The sequence below is a fragment of the Lissotriton helveticus genome, chromosome 4_1 (genome assembly GCF_964261635.1).
Source record: "Lissotriton helveticus chromosome 4_1, aLisHel1.1, whole genome shotgun sequence".
Lineage (NCBI taxonomy): Eukaryota > Metazoa > Chordata > Amphibia > Caudata > Salamandridae > Lissotriton > Lissotriton helveticus.
In genome coordinates, this window is record NC_136063.1 from 268,333,342 (window position 1) to 268,347,838 (window position 14,497).

Below are 14,497 nucleotides of genomic sequence, written 5' to 3' on the forward strand. Positions count from 1 at the left end.
AAGTCAACTAAAATTGTCTGTAGCCAGACCTAAAAAATGGATGAAACAGCTCCTACTTATAAAGCAATTGGGAAGTATGCCTTGTAATTAATTATCTCAATTCAAGGTAGGAATTGTACTTCAGAAGAAAATGTGTATCTAACCTCTGTCCCCTGGCAGGATTTAAGATGACCTATCGATATCGACTCTGCCCCTGCAGATGTCTGTTACTTTGGGCCAGATGTATAATCCTCAGGTTACAAAGAAGTTTGCGTTTGTGCACAGTGACTGGCTTAAGTTTAATGAGGTAGGAATCTGTTTGTGTATTATACTAAATGGGCTGAAAGTCAGGGAATGGAGGCCTAAGAGACAGCAGACTCCATCCCTGCATTCAGATTTGCAGAATACAGTCTAGTTTTGGATTATAGCCCTTGTCCCATGAGCAGACAAGGGCGGAAATAAAATAAAAAAATTGATGTGCTGCATTGGGTGGGGGGAGATTGCATGGTCTCCTAGACTACTGTGTTGTCCCCAGTGTTCACAGATAACCTTCATAAAGTGGAGGCTGTACATCAGGAAGACTTTCTGCTTTGCAAATAAATACTAACCCCTTTCTGGTGTCTGCATTCAATCAATGGTTGGAGATCATAATTGAGGTTGCAAACTATTGACAGATTGCATTGTGAATTGCTAGGAAGAGGAACACTTGTTTTACCACACCCCACCGCCTTTCTAACGATTTGTAATGAGTCTCAAAGTGTATATTACAAGTCAGAAAGGCATTTGTGACTGAAGTTAGAGAATTGCTGACTTTGCGATTGTAAAACCATTCCTACTTAATGCCCCATATTCTTAACTGTCTTTCCAAAGAGAGGTCTGTAAATTGTATATACAGAGGAAGTTTGTAATGTGATGGATCAATAGCTCCTCCTAGTTGAGTGCTCTGACATCTGGAAAGACCTTGTTCAAGCAGTATAGAAACAAAAATAGATAAATTCAGTAGCAGGGCAGGTTGTATTAAGATGGGATAAGGTGGGAGCAAATTCTAGCTGTAACATGCACATACATCCCTATGGACAAACTCAAAGAAACACCCACATATGCTTGAGTAGAGAGAAAGAAAGAGAAAGACAGTGAGTGAGGGTGTGTTTGAGCCCTTTAGTGTTTAGTTGTATGTGATGTTATAGAAAAACAATTTCATGGAATACCATTACTGAAAAAACGTTTCACCTTAACTGTCTAATTGAACTTTTCAGAATGAATGGCACTCACCATTTCATAGAAACCAATTCAAAGAATCTTTTTCTTTAATTTTTTTTAATGTTTATTTTTTAACCCTTTCCATGCATCGGACGGCCCCCGACCATCCGACGTCACGGTGGGCGTGTGCGTCAGACGGCCAGGGGCCGTCCGAATCGCGCACGTGTGTAATTCGCCCGCACCGCGGCGGAATTTCTTGCGCGTACAAGGAGTTAAGGTGTAAATGTAATAGTTGCAGGTCTTTCTTTCTGAAAATGTTTTGTCAAAGGTATTTATTTCAGTGCTGTATTTCAGGGGGGACATTGTTTCAGATTTATATATTTTATATTGTCAAACAGTCACTTCAGATGCTTTTATTCACTGATCCCTCAGCACCATCCCTCCCTAACCTGTGAAAGCCCCTCATTATGCCTAAATCTACACCGATCCCTGGCCCTTAAACTCTACCCATCCCTGAATACTAAAAATCCCTAATTTCCAGTTATCCCTGAACCCTAACAACCTTCTCTACACCTAAAGTACACCATCCCTCAACCTTAAGCTCCACCCATCCCTGAACCCTAAAAGACCTTTCTATGCCTAGGCCACACCCATCATTGAACCCTTAAAACCCTCACAACCCCTACATTCCACCGATTCCTGACCAAAAAAAACTCACTGCCCCTAAACTCGGATCTAGTTTTATGCAATTGTGGGTTTTCCTTAAAATTATATTTCCTTTCAAATGTTTCCTTTATTTTTTAATGTATTTGTATTTCATTAAAACAGTCTTCCTTTAAAATTATTTTCCATAATTTGGTTTTCTCCAATGTTTTTTTGTTTTTCAATTAATGAACATACATCGGTAGTGTTTGTATGATCCCAGAGCTTTCAAGTTTTCCCATGTCATTTCCGAGTAGCTTTTCAGACATGGTTTATTCCTTGCAGACCGGGTGCTTGTAGTCCTTCATTAATAATGGGGAATCCAAATGTGCCACCACTGAGTAGTCTATAGATAATAGTAATTCCAACAGCACATTCGCTGCCTCATTTTATTTTGAGAATTTTAGTCCTCGCTAACAGATAGCTTTCTTTTGGCTAGAGACCTGTTGTATTGAATACAGATTTAGAATGGACTTTGTGTCTGTGCCTTGCTCTTGATGTGATGTTTTTCGTGTGCCCAGCTTCTTTTTCGTTAGCCTTCCTTATTCTTGTTTGTCTCGCCCAATGAACATTTAACTCTCATCGTGTTTTGATTGGATACACTGCATACTTCAACACGACCTTGCACTGCAGTGCATGAAGAAAAAATGTCTTTCCACTTTCTATCGCTCCATGTTGTTCCCCTAGAATTCAGCCCTCACACTCCTTGATGAAATGTTTGACGACATTTATACGCATTCAGTTCCACTCCTGCTTTGAGCACTCAACCAGGTATGAATCTCCCAAATACCTATTTTAAGAAAAAAACATTCCAAGCTGGCCACAGTATGTGTGCATGCACTTTGGCCATCTGGCAATAATTTTTCTTAAAGCCAAAGAAAAACCCTTCCCAGATGAATACCATGCATGCACATGCATTGTGGCTAACTTGGAATGCTTTTCTCGAAGCAAAAATATCCTCACGATGGTGTAATGTTGTACATGAGGAAATCCTATGAGGAGAGAGTGTTCCAGTTAGGGGGCCCACAAAACTTTGGGACCAGAGTAGCAATGGTACCTGAACATCCCCAAAAATCTTGGGGAGCAGATTTCCACCAGGAAAGTAGTTTCCTTTTAAGAAAAGAAATCTACATTTTTTTTTACATTTGAATATATAGGAATGCATTTTCTCAGCACAGTTGGAATGTCAAAATCCCTGTAACGGGTAATTAGTCGAAATTCGCAGAAAGTTTCCAGCAGTACTACTGGATACCAGTGACTGTTGTGACCTTCCTCATCATACATTCTGCATAACCTTTGTGAATCACGAATATTTGGAAATCTGCACTCATGGGAGATCGTGAATCCCCAGGCGCAGTTTTTTTAAAAATTCTGATAATCGATAGTGCTTTATGTATGTCTTATGGAAGGCTATGGGAAATAAATATTTTGTGATGCCTATTCACATTCCACTTTATTTTTACATTTCCATGTTTATGTATTTATCATCGCCAAACCCATACGTTCTAAGTAGACATGGAAAGACAGATTCATAATTTACCTGATTCATGGTTTATTTATTCAACAGCAAAGCTTTACTTAAATGAGCGTCAATACACATTATAAATAAGAGCATTTTGAAATACAGTAATCTTAGACAAACTCCATCATAGAACACTTAGGGTATATCAAAATTAGCGTTCAACTTTGAAGTAATAATTCCTGATCCGGGGCGGGCTGGAGTAGATGCAGTCTTCAGATCTAATCACCGTGTTCTATCCATGCTTGTGGCTACTCTTTGTCTCATGATTTCGATCACTTGTGGCAGTCAAAACCCTGAGCTGATGGGACCCGTACATCGTCCTACTGAACCTAGATGCAGAACGTAGTGAGTGCAACCCTTAGCGTTGATTAGTTCACACGGCCTGGAGGAGTTCAGCAGTCGTTGATTGAGGCCTTGCAGCAAAGTATTACCTGAAAGAAAAGACAGAGAGCTCAGTCATGTGGTGCCTTAAGTACACATGAGCAAACCTTGACCTTGGTCAAAAAAATTTCCTCGGCCTTGACTTTCAGAACCTGAAAGTCTGTATTCTTGAGGTGGCATGCAGCAGACTGCCACTTTTGATGTTCGAGAGCAGCGGATAATTCTGCAGATGGGATTCCTTCTCTAGGGGGAATAACCTGCTAACTAAAGGTGCTGTGACCAATATTGCGAGAGACTTCGTTCGACTTCAAGGTTTCTCACAGCCCAAAAAAATGTTTGAGGAATGTTTGCCTTTAAATTTTAATGAATCATTTCAGTTCTTGAAGCTAGTGGTGTGTAAATGATAGCACCTAACATTGGGACGGTATGTACATAACAAGTGGTGATATGCAGAGTCATTTAATGCTTTCTTTTTTTAAAGGGGCCATAATGGGGGCAGGAAGGTCTGTTTACATACGTCAGGCCCAAAGTAGATGCAGGCACAGACACAGAAATTAGTTGTTTTGCCTATTGATATCTTCAACATTCTCTGCATCTCCGCTGGTTCCCTGTTTTTTTACTGTGTCTTCGCATCCCCTAAAAACACTTCGCTTACCATCATCACTTTTTACCCGCCTCTAACCTGAATACACACCTTGCTGCTTTATATCGTCATCCAGGACCATAGAGTTACTCTTACTAGGATATTGAAAACTACACATGCAGTGCACTATGATTGTTCTCATTGCCCTTAGCTGCTACTAACATTTGTATTGTCTTTATTTAAGTAATATTATGCTCCTAACATCTCCTGCAACATAACCCGCAGCCTGCCACTGTAGTCTATCCAAGCTTAGGGAAATGGAAAAAAACTACTGTTGGAAGCACCCACCAGCCTTGAAAGATGGTGAACCACAATGTGATGAGTGTGCTCGCAGCTTAGCGTATCAGAAACTGACGAAGGACGAAACTGTTACCTCCGCTTTTACTAGTTATACAGTGAAGTCTATTAGCCTTACCAATTCCATGTTTGTTTAACCTTTTGATGTTGTGTATTTCATGTATCCATTCACCTGTGTAATTTTTCATTCACTTGAAGATGGCTCTTGTTTTAGCATTGTTCTGAAACCAAAGAGGATTAAGAATACATGTGTTACCTATAAATAAACTGTTTTTGACCTCTTCTTTAGGTAATATTGTGCTGGTGACAGAGGAGACATGAGGTCCTCAGCGTCGAGGCTTTCCAGCTTCTCCTCAAGAGACTCCCTGTGGAATCGGTAAGAAGGCAAATGTTTCCCGTCACAACCAAACGGGCCATATCCTGCTTTCATCCCAAAATGATCATTACTCATTGCTGTTCCCTGATGCGCTGTACGTAGTGCCCCTGCAATCATTTTTATAAATTATCCTGTCTTCCTTTTAACAAATGTCTTCATTTGAAAGCCAGGGTATTTTGTAACTTTAGCCTACTCAGTAAAAGCCCTTTTGGAGGAAAGTCCCCGGCAGAGATCGATACTGTAGGTTAACGCTGTTATCGGCTATACATGCTAAAAGCAAAGACTGTAATATTTATAAAGTATTTCTCATTACTGCGTGCTGCGCAGGCACGCAGCTCGGCCCAGCTACTTAGGAGAAGCGTGCTCTCGGGAGACGCAACGTCTTGTGCGTAATGTGCGTCGTCGTTCTTTTAAAGACCGGCGTTTATTTACCTCAGTAATTGAACACACACGTCGCAAGAATGCACTATTGTTGGGTTTTGATTCTGTCTGACGGAAAAGCGCTTTCTCTGCGCTCATTTTATGATGTTTTGCCTGTGTGGTTTCTAAACACCTCTTACATCTAATGATAGTTTGCAGTGTGTGTCAGCTAGCCCACTGTTATTACCGTGGCACAGCACACGGCTACTTACTGCTGCTGCTCGTAGGATGAAAACAAAGAAAAGATGACAATCCCTTCTCTCGCGTAAGAGGATGTCAAGATGCTATGCAGATTTTTTTTTAAGATCCACTTCCCACTTTAGAGTATATTTTCTTTTCTCTGACTTTTGTAACTGCACCAGCACTGATTTTTATTACATTTCTCGCTGCTTCCCTCTTTGATTGTAAAGGAGCTGATGGCTGTGTAGTTGGCCAATTGCAGTTCGTATTGTCATGATTCTCTATCACATTAGCAATAGTAAATATCTTGCTAACTGGTAATAAGCTGAGCATGTGTACTTTTATTTCTAGAGGGCTGGTTGTTGAAGCAAAAAGGTTACACTCCACAACAATCGGTCGTTCTGAAGGTTTAATGGTTTCGTCGTTTATTAAAGAGAATAGAAAAGGGTCTGTCGAAGTACATGCAAAACACTACACAAGTTATCACGCACTCCACAGCTGCTACATTTTTAGGTGTCGAATAAGGTTTACCTGCCAGTAAACATATTGTCTTCTGATTTTTTTCTGCCAATGAGTTATTCTATCGCGAAACAAGAACAACCCACACCATGAAAGCCTTCTAGCAGAAAAGGTCACTTTATTAAGACAGGTAAAACAGTATAACCATAACAGAAATAACATTGTACATTAGAACAACCTTATGAATACTCCTTATTATTAACATTTCAAACTTCCCCACAAACCTTGTATCAGCAATTTCCCCAATGAACAGAACAATGCCATGGTTTCTTTCATCCTTCCATTTTTTCCGCTCCCCCCCAACCCATAGGGAAAGATGAGCCCGCTCCAGACCATCCCATCCCCCCAAAAAGCGCCACCCAGGAAAACCAACGAGTTTTCCTGGTCCCCCCCCCACACCTAGGCTAGCAAACGAAATGTTGGTATTAAACTACATGTTTAGCCACACACCAAAGATTGTCACCCCAAAAAACCAGACAAGAAATCCCTCACCTCCAATAAGTAATAGGCCTGACCCAATTCAGAAAGATGAACCCCATCCTGTCGAAACAGATCCATTTCCTTACCTGTGATATTTTCATGGCACAAAACATTGATACCCATGGAACTGCAATAACACTTCGTAGCCCTGTTTAGCTTTCTACGAGCCTTTTCCATTCCAGCCTGATTTCAAGCCCCCACCCAATGATACCGATAGATAAATTCCGTCCACGCCACATTAGTACCAACCCAATTGTCTTTGAGGACTGCCAAATCAAGCTACATTTGCTTCAAAAGGGATAAACCTGAGAGTTGCACTAGGTAATTTTCACCTAAATGAATGATAATCAAATCCGGGAGTCCTCTGACTGATGATAACTGTGATAACATAGGAAACAAATTGGACCATTTCATCCCACCTTGTCCTTTCCATAAAAGTTTGTGACTTTTGCTAGGGAGACCCAACGCTCTGCCATATATCTGCTGTTCCGCAAATGACGCTGCCCATTTGATAAATGAGTGTCCCACCAGCCATGTGGATTTTTTCTGTGACAAGGAATAGTAAACACGACCTAGGCAGAAAAATGAGGGATAGAACCAAAACTTAAACAGCATAAAAAAAAAATTACAACCTAACATAACGAGCACAGCAGTCCGACTTCCACCTACCAATCCGCTTGATACCCTCCCAACCCAAACCCAAGTTGTAAGCTTCAGTAGCTGCCCCAATACGAAAAGAATGCGTCCCAAAAAGTAAAGGGTTCTTCCAAGCTAATGACAATGCTTTTCTCAATACTGACAAAAGCTGAAAACTGGTAATATTATCACCCGCACGGTGAACAAATATAGGCCCAGGTGTAAAGTCAGGCGAACGAAGCAAAGAAAACCATTCCTCAATTGGACAACAACACCCTGCCACACCACTGGCCTGTGAAGAAATCCAAGTTCCTTTACCCAGTTGATCCGTCTTGGAACGTCGTAACGATAACTGCAAAATGCCATCCTGTAACTGAATGGCACTGGACTGTATACCCAATTGCCCTTTTAGTCCTAACAACTCAGAAACCCTAAAAGCACCAAAAAACAACCAAATCATGCAAAGTCTAAAACGTGAAACTTCCCAGGAATCATAGCAAAAGGCGGGCAAATGCCCCAGTAAAGTACACAAAAGGTCAAAAGTAATGGGTTCCCGCAATTGCGACGAGTCAAAACGCTCCTTCTTGAAACCTTGTAACATTCGCCTCAATAGAACATCCGTAACTAAGTCCTGCCCCAAAAACAGCTGACCATAAAAGGAAACCCCAGCCAACTTCCCCGCAATAGTAGTGTGTGACAAACCGTCATTAATCAAATGTAATACAAACTGCAACATAAAAGGTTTGCTCCCTGGTACAAACCCCAAACCTCTGTGAGATTCAGCAAAAGATAAATATTCAAACCAGGCTTGATGATAACTGCGTCTGGTGGAAGGTGCAATAGAGTTCTCAACCAAGTCGGTTATTCTTAGTCCCCCAGGACCCAGATGTCTTGCGGAATGGCAGTTTTGCAAAGATCCGCTCCTGGTGCCAACTCTCGGAATTTCTGCCAATTGAAACGAGACAATTCTTCAGCAATTGAGTTATAGATCCCTGGGATATGCCGTGCCCTGAAAACAATATTGTACTTTAAACTCTAAAGCATAAAATACCGTAACAGCTGAAGCACCCGCAGATCCTTCGCCTTCTGATTATAGATGAGGTGAACAACAGCCAAGTTGTCTATGTGAAACAGCACACATTTGGCACGCATTTCCTTCCCCCAAACCAACAAAGCCACCACCAAAGGAAACAATTCCAAAAAGGCAATACTGCGGCCCTGCTGCAACCAATTGGGCGGCCAAGGCTCCGCACACCAACGTCCTTCCCAGAAAAGGCCGAAACCATGCGCACCAGAAGCATCCGAAAAAAACCTGTTTCTGCCAAATCGTGCTGTCCTCCAGGAAAAAGATAGAAACGCCATTAAACTCCTCCAAAAATCTTAACCAAACCCTGAGATCTTCTTTGACGGCCCTAGACAGCCTAACACGATGATGCGGAAGGGTGGCCCCACACATTGCCATACCAAGCCTCCGACAGAAAGTCCTTCCCGCACGCACCACCCGACATGCAAAATTAAGATAGCCCAGAAGACGTTGAATTTGCCTGAGCTCAATCTTTGACTTATCCAGCATTTCCAGCAAAAATGAACGAATTTCTTCAATTTTGTCCCGCGGCAAATGGGCCATCATGTCAGTAGTATCAATCTCAATCCCCAAAAATGTGAGTTGAGTGCAAGGCCCTTCCGTTATATCAGGAGCCAGCGGCACACCAAATTCCTCTGCCAAGCCTTGAAAAGATTGCATTGCCTTGTTACACCGACCAGACTGAGCCTCACCAATGAACAAAAAATCATCCAAATAGTGACACACAGACTGGTGTCCACTAACTTGCACAAAACACCATTGCAAAAAGGTGCTGAATATCTCGAACAAAGCACAAGAGATTGAGCAACCCATGGGCAGTACCCTGTCAACATAAAAGGCGCCATCAAAAAACATTCCTAAAAGCTCAAAATCTGCTGGATGTATTGGAATCAACCGAAACGCAGACTGCACATCACATTTAGCCAATTCGGCACCAACTCCAGTCAATCTCACCATCCGGAGTGCATCATCAACAGACGCATATGAAACATTGGAATCTGAAGAAGAAATATAGTCATTAACAGAATGACCTTCAGGCCAGGACAAATGATGAATTAATCTGTACTCACCAGCCAGTTTTTTGGGTACCACCCCCAAAGGAGACACAATCAAATTGACCAAAGGGCAGTGTGCAAACGGTCCTGCTATCCTACCAGCTTGTAACTCACCCAGCAACTTCTTCTGAACAATATGAGGGAGCTCCCTGGCGGATCTCAAATTATCGGACCAGCACGAAGAACGTGGCACTTGATAACCAATTCTGAAACACTCCAAAAAAAAAAAAAACATTTTCGATGCTGCCTCGTAATCAGGGAAACGCTCCAACCAGGGTAACAAAGCCTGCAACCTAATTGGTGTAGGAGCCCTTTGGCATAACTGCTGGAACTGCACCCCCACCCCTTTGGAAATTCCCTTGTCCTCCATATGGTCTGTGTGTAAAACACTGAGTAACTGCATGTTTCCCTCCACATTGGGAGCACTCATGCTTAAACCTGCAGAACTGTCTAATGCAAGAACCTCTGTTAAAGCTCCAACAGGCACCTGAGATTGGCAGTTGTCCCCTTCCAACCAAACCCACCCCAGTTTGGGCAGGACGCTGCAGAAAGGGCAGATAAGTAATAGGCAAACCACTTGCTGTGTGAAGGGTAACATTACAGAAAAGGGGGTGGTGATGAACAGAGTGTCTGAATTAAGCAGACCACTCTTACCCAGTCCAAAGATCAGGGCTTGATCCATCACCGTTATTTAGCTCACTGCCCCATTCCAGCTCAGAACCTGGCTATATGCAAATTAGTCTGTCCCTGGCCCAGTGCATCATGGGAACAGGGCAGACCAAACTACCAAGCCAATTCTTCACCAGAAAGGAGACAAGCTACCGGGGACCGGTTTCTGGCATTTCAGCCTCGTCGGCCCGGCTTGCTTGAATCCTGATGGAGCAGTGAGCAAGGGACTCATGTCTGAGTATACCCTGCCACACCTATAGTGGCCAAAAACGATTCAGAAAAGGGGGTGGTGATGAACAGAGTGTCTGAATTAAGCAGACCACTCTTACCCAGTCCAAAGATCAGGGCTTGATCCATCACCGTTATTTAGCTCACTGCCCCATCCCAGCTCAGAACCTGGCTATATGCAAATTAGTCTGTCCCTGGCCCAGTGCATCATGGGAACAGGGCAGACCAAACTACCAAGCCAATTCTTCACCAGAAAGGAGACAAGCTACCGGGGACCGGTTTCTGGCATTTCAGCCTCGTCGGTAACATTAGGCTGCGAAGCCGACATTCACTGGAGCCAAAGTTCATTATCCACCTCACCCCAGGGTTTATCCTTAAGTTCAGCCATGCATAACCCCCAAACTGCAAGTAAGCCTTGCGGATGGTATCCATATATTTAAATAACGATTTTTTTCACAATACACACTAGCATAAATTAAAAATGCAGCAGTCCAGTTCTCTTTGGAGCGAGCGACCCGCGGGCGTCGAGCAATCTCCCACTCCTCCTCTTTGGAACCCTCCCTGGCCTGAATGTCCCTATGCAAGAGTTTAAAAACATCCACAAAATCATGTTGCCAAATACGCTGTTTAGTCATGTCAGAAAGGTGTATACCTAGCGGCATGGCCAAACCCATATAAGGCAGCTTCCTGTGTCTATCACCAGAGACAGATTCACTAGATAAAACAGTCTTGCCGCTCCGAAAAGACTGTATAAGCGAATCCCTCACATCCGAAATTGCACGACTACCTGCCGAGACTGAAGAAACGGATACCTGTGGAAAACCCAACCTATTACCCCTTTTGTCTATGCAAACCGTGTCGTTGCCCAACAAACTCCCTCCCTCATCAACCTGTTTAGCCACAAGCGGCTCAGACCAAGCAGCCCACCAATTAGGCTCACCTGAAGTTAACTGGGCCGCCCGCTTGGAGAACTCCTGAGGATCATCCCGGCGTTGCAATCCTGAATTCCGCTCGTGAACCGCAGTAGAATCCGCTCTTGACTCCTGCAAAAGACTAGAATAATTATTTGAACCCCTGCCCTTGGCTGGGCATCCTAGAACCTGCAAAAAAGAAACACCCTCCTCCTCCAATACATCTTCCACCACCACATCATCATCAGCATTGTCAAAAGCAAATCCTTGATTATCCCCTGCCACATTGAGATCAAAATTGTCTTTGCTGGTACCTGGTCTCACGCCATCCCCAATTCCCCCATCATATGTTTTCCAATTGGACACAGGCAACCGTTCCGGCAACCTGGCCGTATCACCAAAATCCGCACCTGATCCGCACGGTAAAGAGAGCCTACCAGAAACAAACATCTGGTCCGCCTGCAATCCTCCGGAGACGCCAGATGCTGCCGTGACTCGTGAATGCTGTGCCAGCCTCCGTCCGCGTGTGACAGAAGTCTTGAACTTACCAGAAGAAGAAGAAGAAACCTGTTCGCGAATACCAGCCCCGGGCACCGCAGGGGCAGAGTGCTCCACCCATACCCACTGACCTTTCTGCGGACCCAAATCCGATTCAAATGGGACCTGTGGATGAGAAAAAGATGGGCGAGACACAGGGAAAATAGGCACTATATCTGCTGGCACATGCAAATGTTCCTCCGAATCCGGTACCAAGTTCACCCCAAAACAATCATCCGCTGCCATATGCATCGACGAATCCAGGCCCCTGTCCGAGTCAAGTAAGTCACACAACGCAGATTGTCGCATTGGCGTACGCCTTGCCAGTCTGCCAGCCTTCTGTGGAGCTCTATGAGCATAATAAACCACTGTAGGTACATCCACCAAATGGCTATCCTCGCACGCATCCTCAAAGAAGTCCCCAAGTGTGGACTGCTTACTTCCAGCAAGGGCTACCTCCTCCAGCTCCTCCTCCTCCTCGCTATCCACAGCATAATCCACGAGGGGGGCTGAAAACACTACTGCCGGCACGGCAGGGGCTATATCCACAAAGGGCATAGCACCCTTTGGCAACCCTTGTGGCCATAAGTCACCAAGCCCCAACAATGACTGACTCTGCTGAAGGGGCCGACAACCTTTCTGTAAAACCAAGGGGCCGCCACGCACCCCCACACTGCGCAGTTCAGCAGAGACCCTCAAATTGTCTTGTGCAGCCCCCTCAAAGACCGGCTCTCACGTAACACTGGTGCCACCCCCAGCCGCCTCCTAGCATCTGCAGACGAAGTGGGGCAGCTCCTGGACACCAGTCTACCAGCTGCGCTCCTCCTTGCTGCCCTTCCCCTGCGCACACCAGACTTGCCTGTATGTGAAGGTACTAAGGAGCTTGCCAGGCGACCCCGGACTGGCCTACATGCCGCTACTGCTTCCATTACCCCCTCCGCCGCCGTCCTCTTCGGCCTCTGCACCTTTGCCATGCCCGAAACAGACACCTCAGGCCCCTTCATGTTTTCTTGCTCCTCCGCCAAAACTCAGGCCGCATTCATCACCGCTGCACAGCCGTCAATGCCGCCGCTGAAGTAGCGCCTCAAAACCTTGACAGGAAACAAAGCGCGCGGAAGCCGCCTCAATGACAACAAACGTCGCGCAAGCCCTCCTCAGCGCCCTTTCTCGCCTAAACTACCGCCGCACCAACTGAAACCTGCCCGCGGGCCCTAAACTAATCCCACAAATCCCAGTGCGTGGATTGTTCCATCACGCGAACAATCCCCAGGGGGACATCGGTTGACACCAAAATCCCCCTGGGTCCCCATTCTTAATGAATAGGTCCTGAAGAAGCAACAATTTGTAAAAACGGTTTCAGCCGCAAAACACGTGTTGGCCCATGTGCGTCCAGAGACCTTTTCTATTTTCCTTAATAAACTACAATGCTTTAAACCATAAGAAGAACATGATTTGTGTGGAGTGTGACCGTTTGATGTCAACAGCCCGTCCTCCAAAAATTAAAAATGTATAGTGACAGAGGTGATACGCTATTTGCTTGAGGTCTCATTTGGACCAGATAAAACCCTTCCCCTGATCTTTTTTATGGACTTTGTACTTTTAACGTCTGCAGACTGGTGCATTATTACCTGACTCTTTTGCAGATCGCTGTATGAAATTGACAAACACTAATTTGTTTACAGCTGTACAACCTGTAAATAGGAACACCTGCCAAAACATATATGTGGTTGTGCAGTTGTATACATTGTTATGCAAATAAGTACTGATTAGCAGTGGGGCTTGCCAGCATCTTAAGACAGTGAAGAAAGTTGCATTTTTCAGTTTGTAGTTAGCGCCTCAGTTCTCTGCAGGTACCAACACAGGCCTCCAAACTAAAACTGCTCAATTTAGTTTTCCTGAAAAAATCAAAGGGTAAAATAATGTTATAGTTAGGTGAATTTGTCAGTGACAACTAACATTTTAAACAAAAAAAATAGAAATTCACCATAGTTAGCAACATTAACTATAACTTGCGCCCTGGCCATGCACTGCTTATGACCTAACATATGACATCACTCATGACATGTTCTATGACATCATTGATGACATCACTGATTACATCATCCAAGTTTCATTTTGTCACATATTATTGTTTAAATTACTATGGCATTAAGAGGTCTGACTAACTACAAAATAGCTCATGGGAAGATCAGACATCATTCCTACCAACACAGAAACAACTATCTTAGGTGTTATAAACAAGCATTATGCGCATATTGACCCTATGGCATACAGTTTACCGGTAGCATAGTTCACATTAACTATCAACCACATATATATGTGAAACCCTCATTGAGTACAGTGTTCAACCTGTATATAACTGTTCAGAGAAAGCCAAAATAGTGAATGCTAGATCGAAAACAAATGCCCTACTACGGGCAGCTATTTTATCTGTTTTTGACCAGAACACACACCAAACCTACATTAAGAAATTAAGTTGGTATCAGTAGAGAGCTGAGTATTGTAAACAGTGTTTACTATATGGAGAGTGTTCATTCTATAGCACACTGTTTGCAAACATTGAAATGTTCATGAGAAATACACCACATAGTATTAAAAATAATCTACTAAGAACAGTGTACGTTCTATGCAACAGTTGTAAAAAAAAGACACTATTTGCTAAAAACAACCAAGATCTG

The 14,497-nt window shown here is 43.7% G+C and overlaps 1 protein-coding gene across 2 annotated transcripts in view; it reads left to right on the top strand.

Annotated features, from left to right (window-relative positions):
* Positions 1 to 14,497, top strand: part of ASAP1 (ArfGAP with SH3 domain, ankyrin repeat and PH domain 1) — a 2,040,747-nt gene that overhangs the window by 138,816 nt on the left and 1,887,434 nt on the right. For both annotated transcript variants that reach the window (XM_078686749.1, XM_078686753.1), the window contains exon 2: positions 5,014 to 5,100. In XM_078686749.1, coding sequence (XP_078542875.1) covers positions 5,042 to 5,100 — 59 coding nt within the window. In that variant the 5' untranslated portion in view covers positions 5,014 to 5,041. The remainder of the gene's footprint in view (positions 1 to 5,013; positions 5,101 to 14,497) is intronic.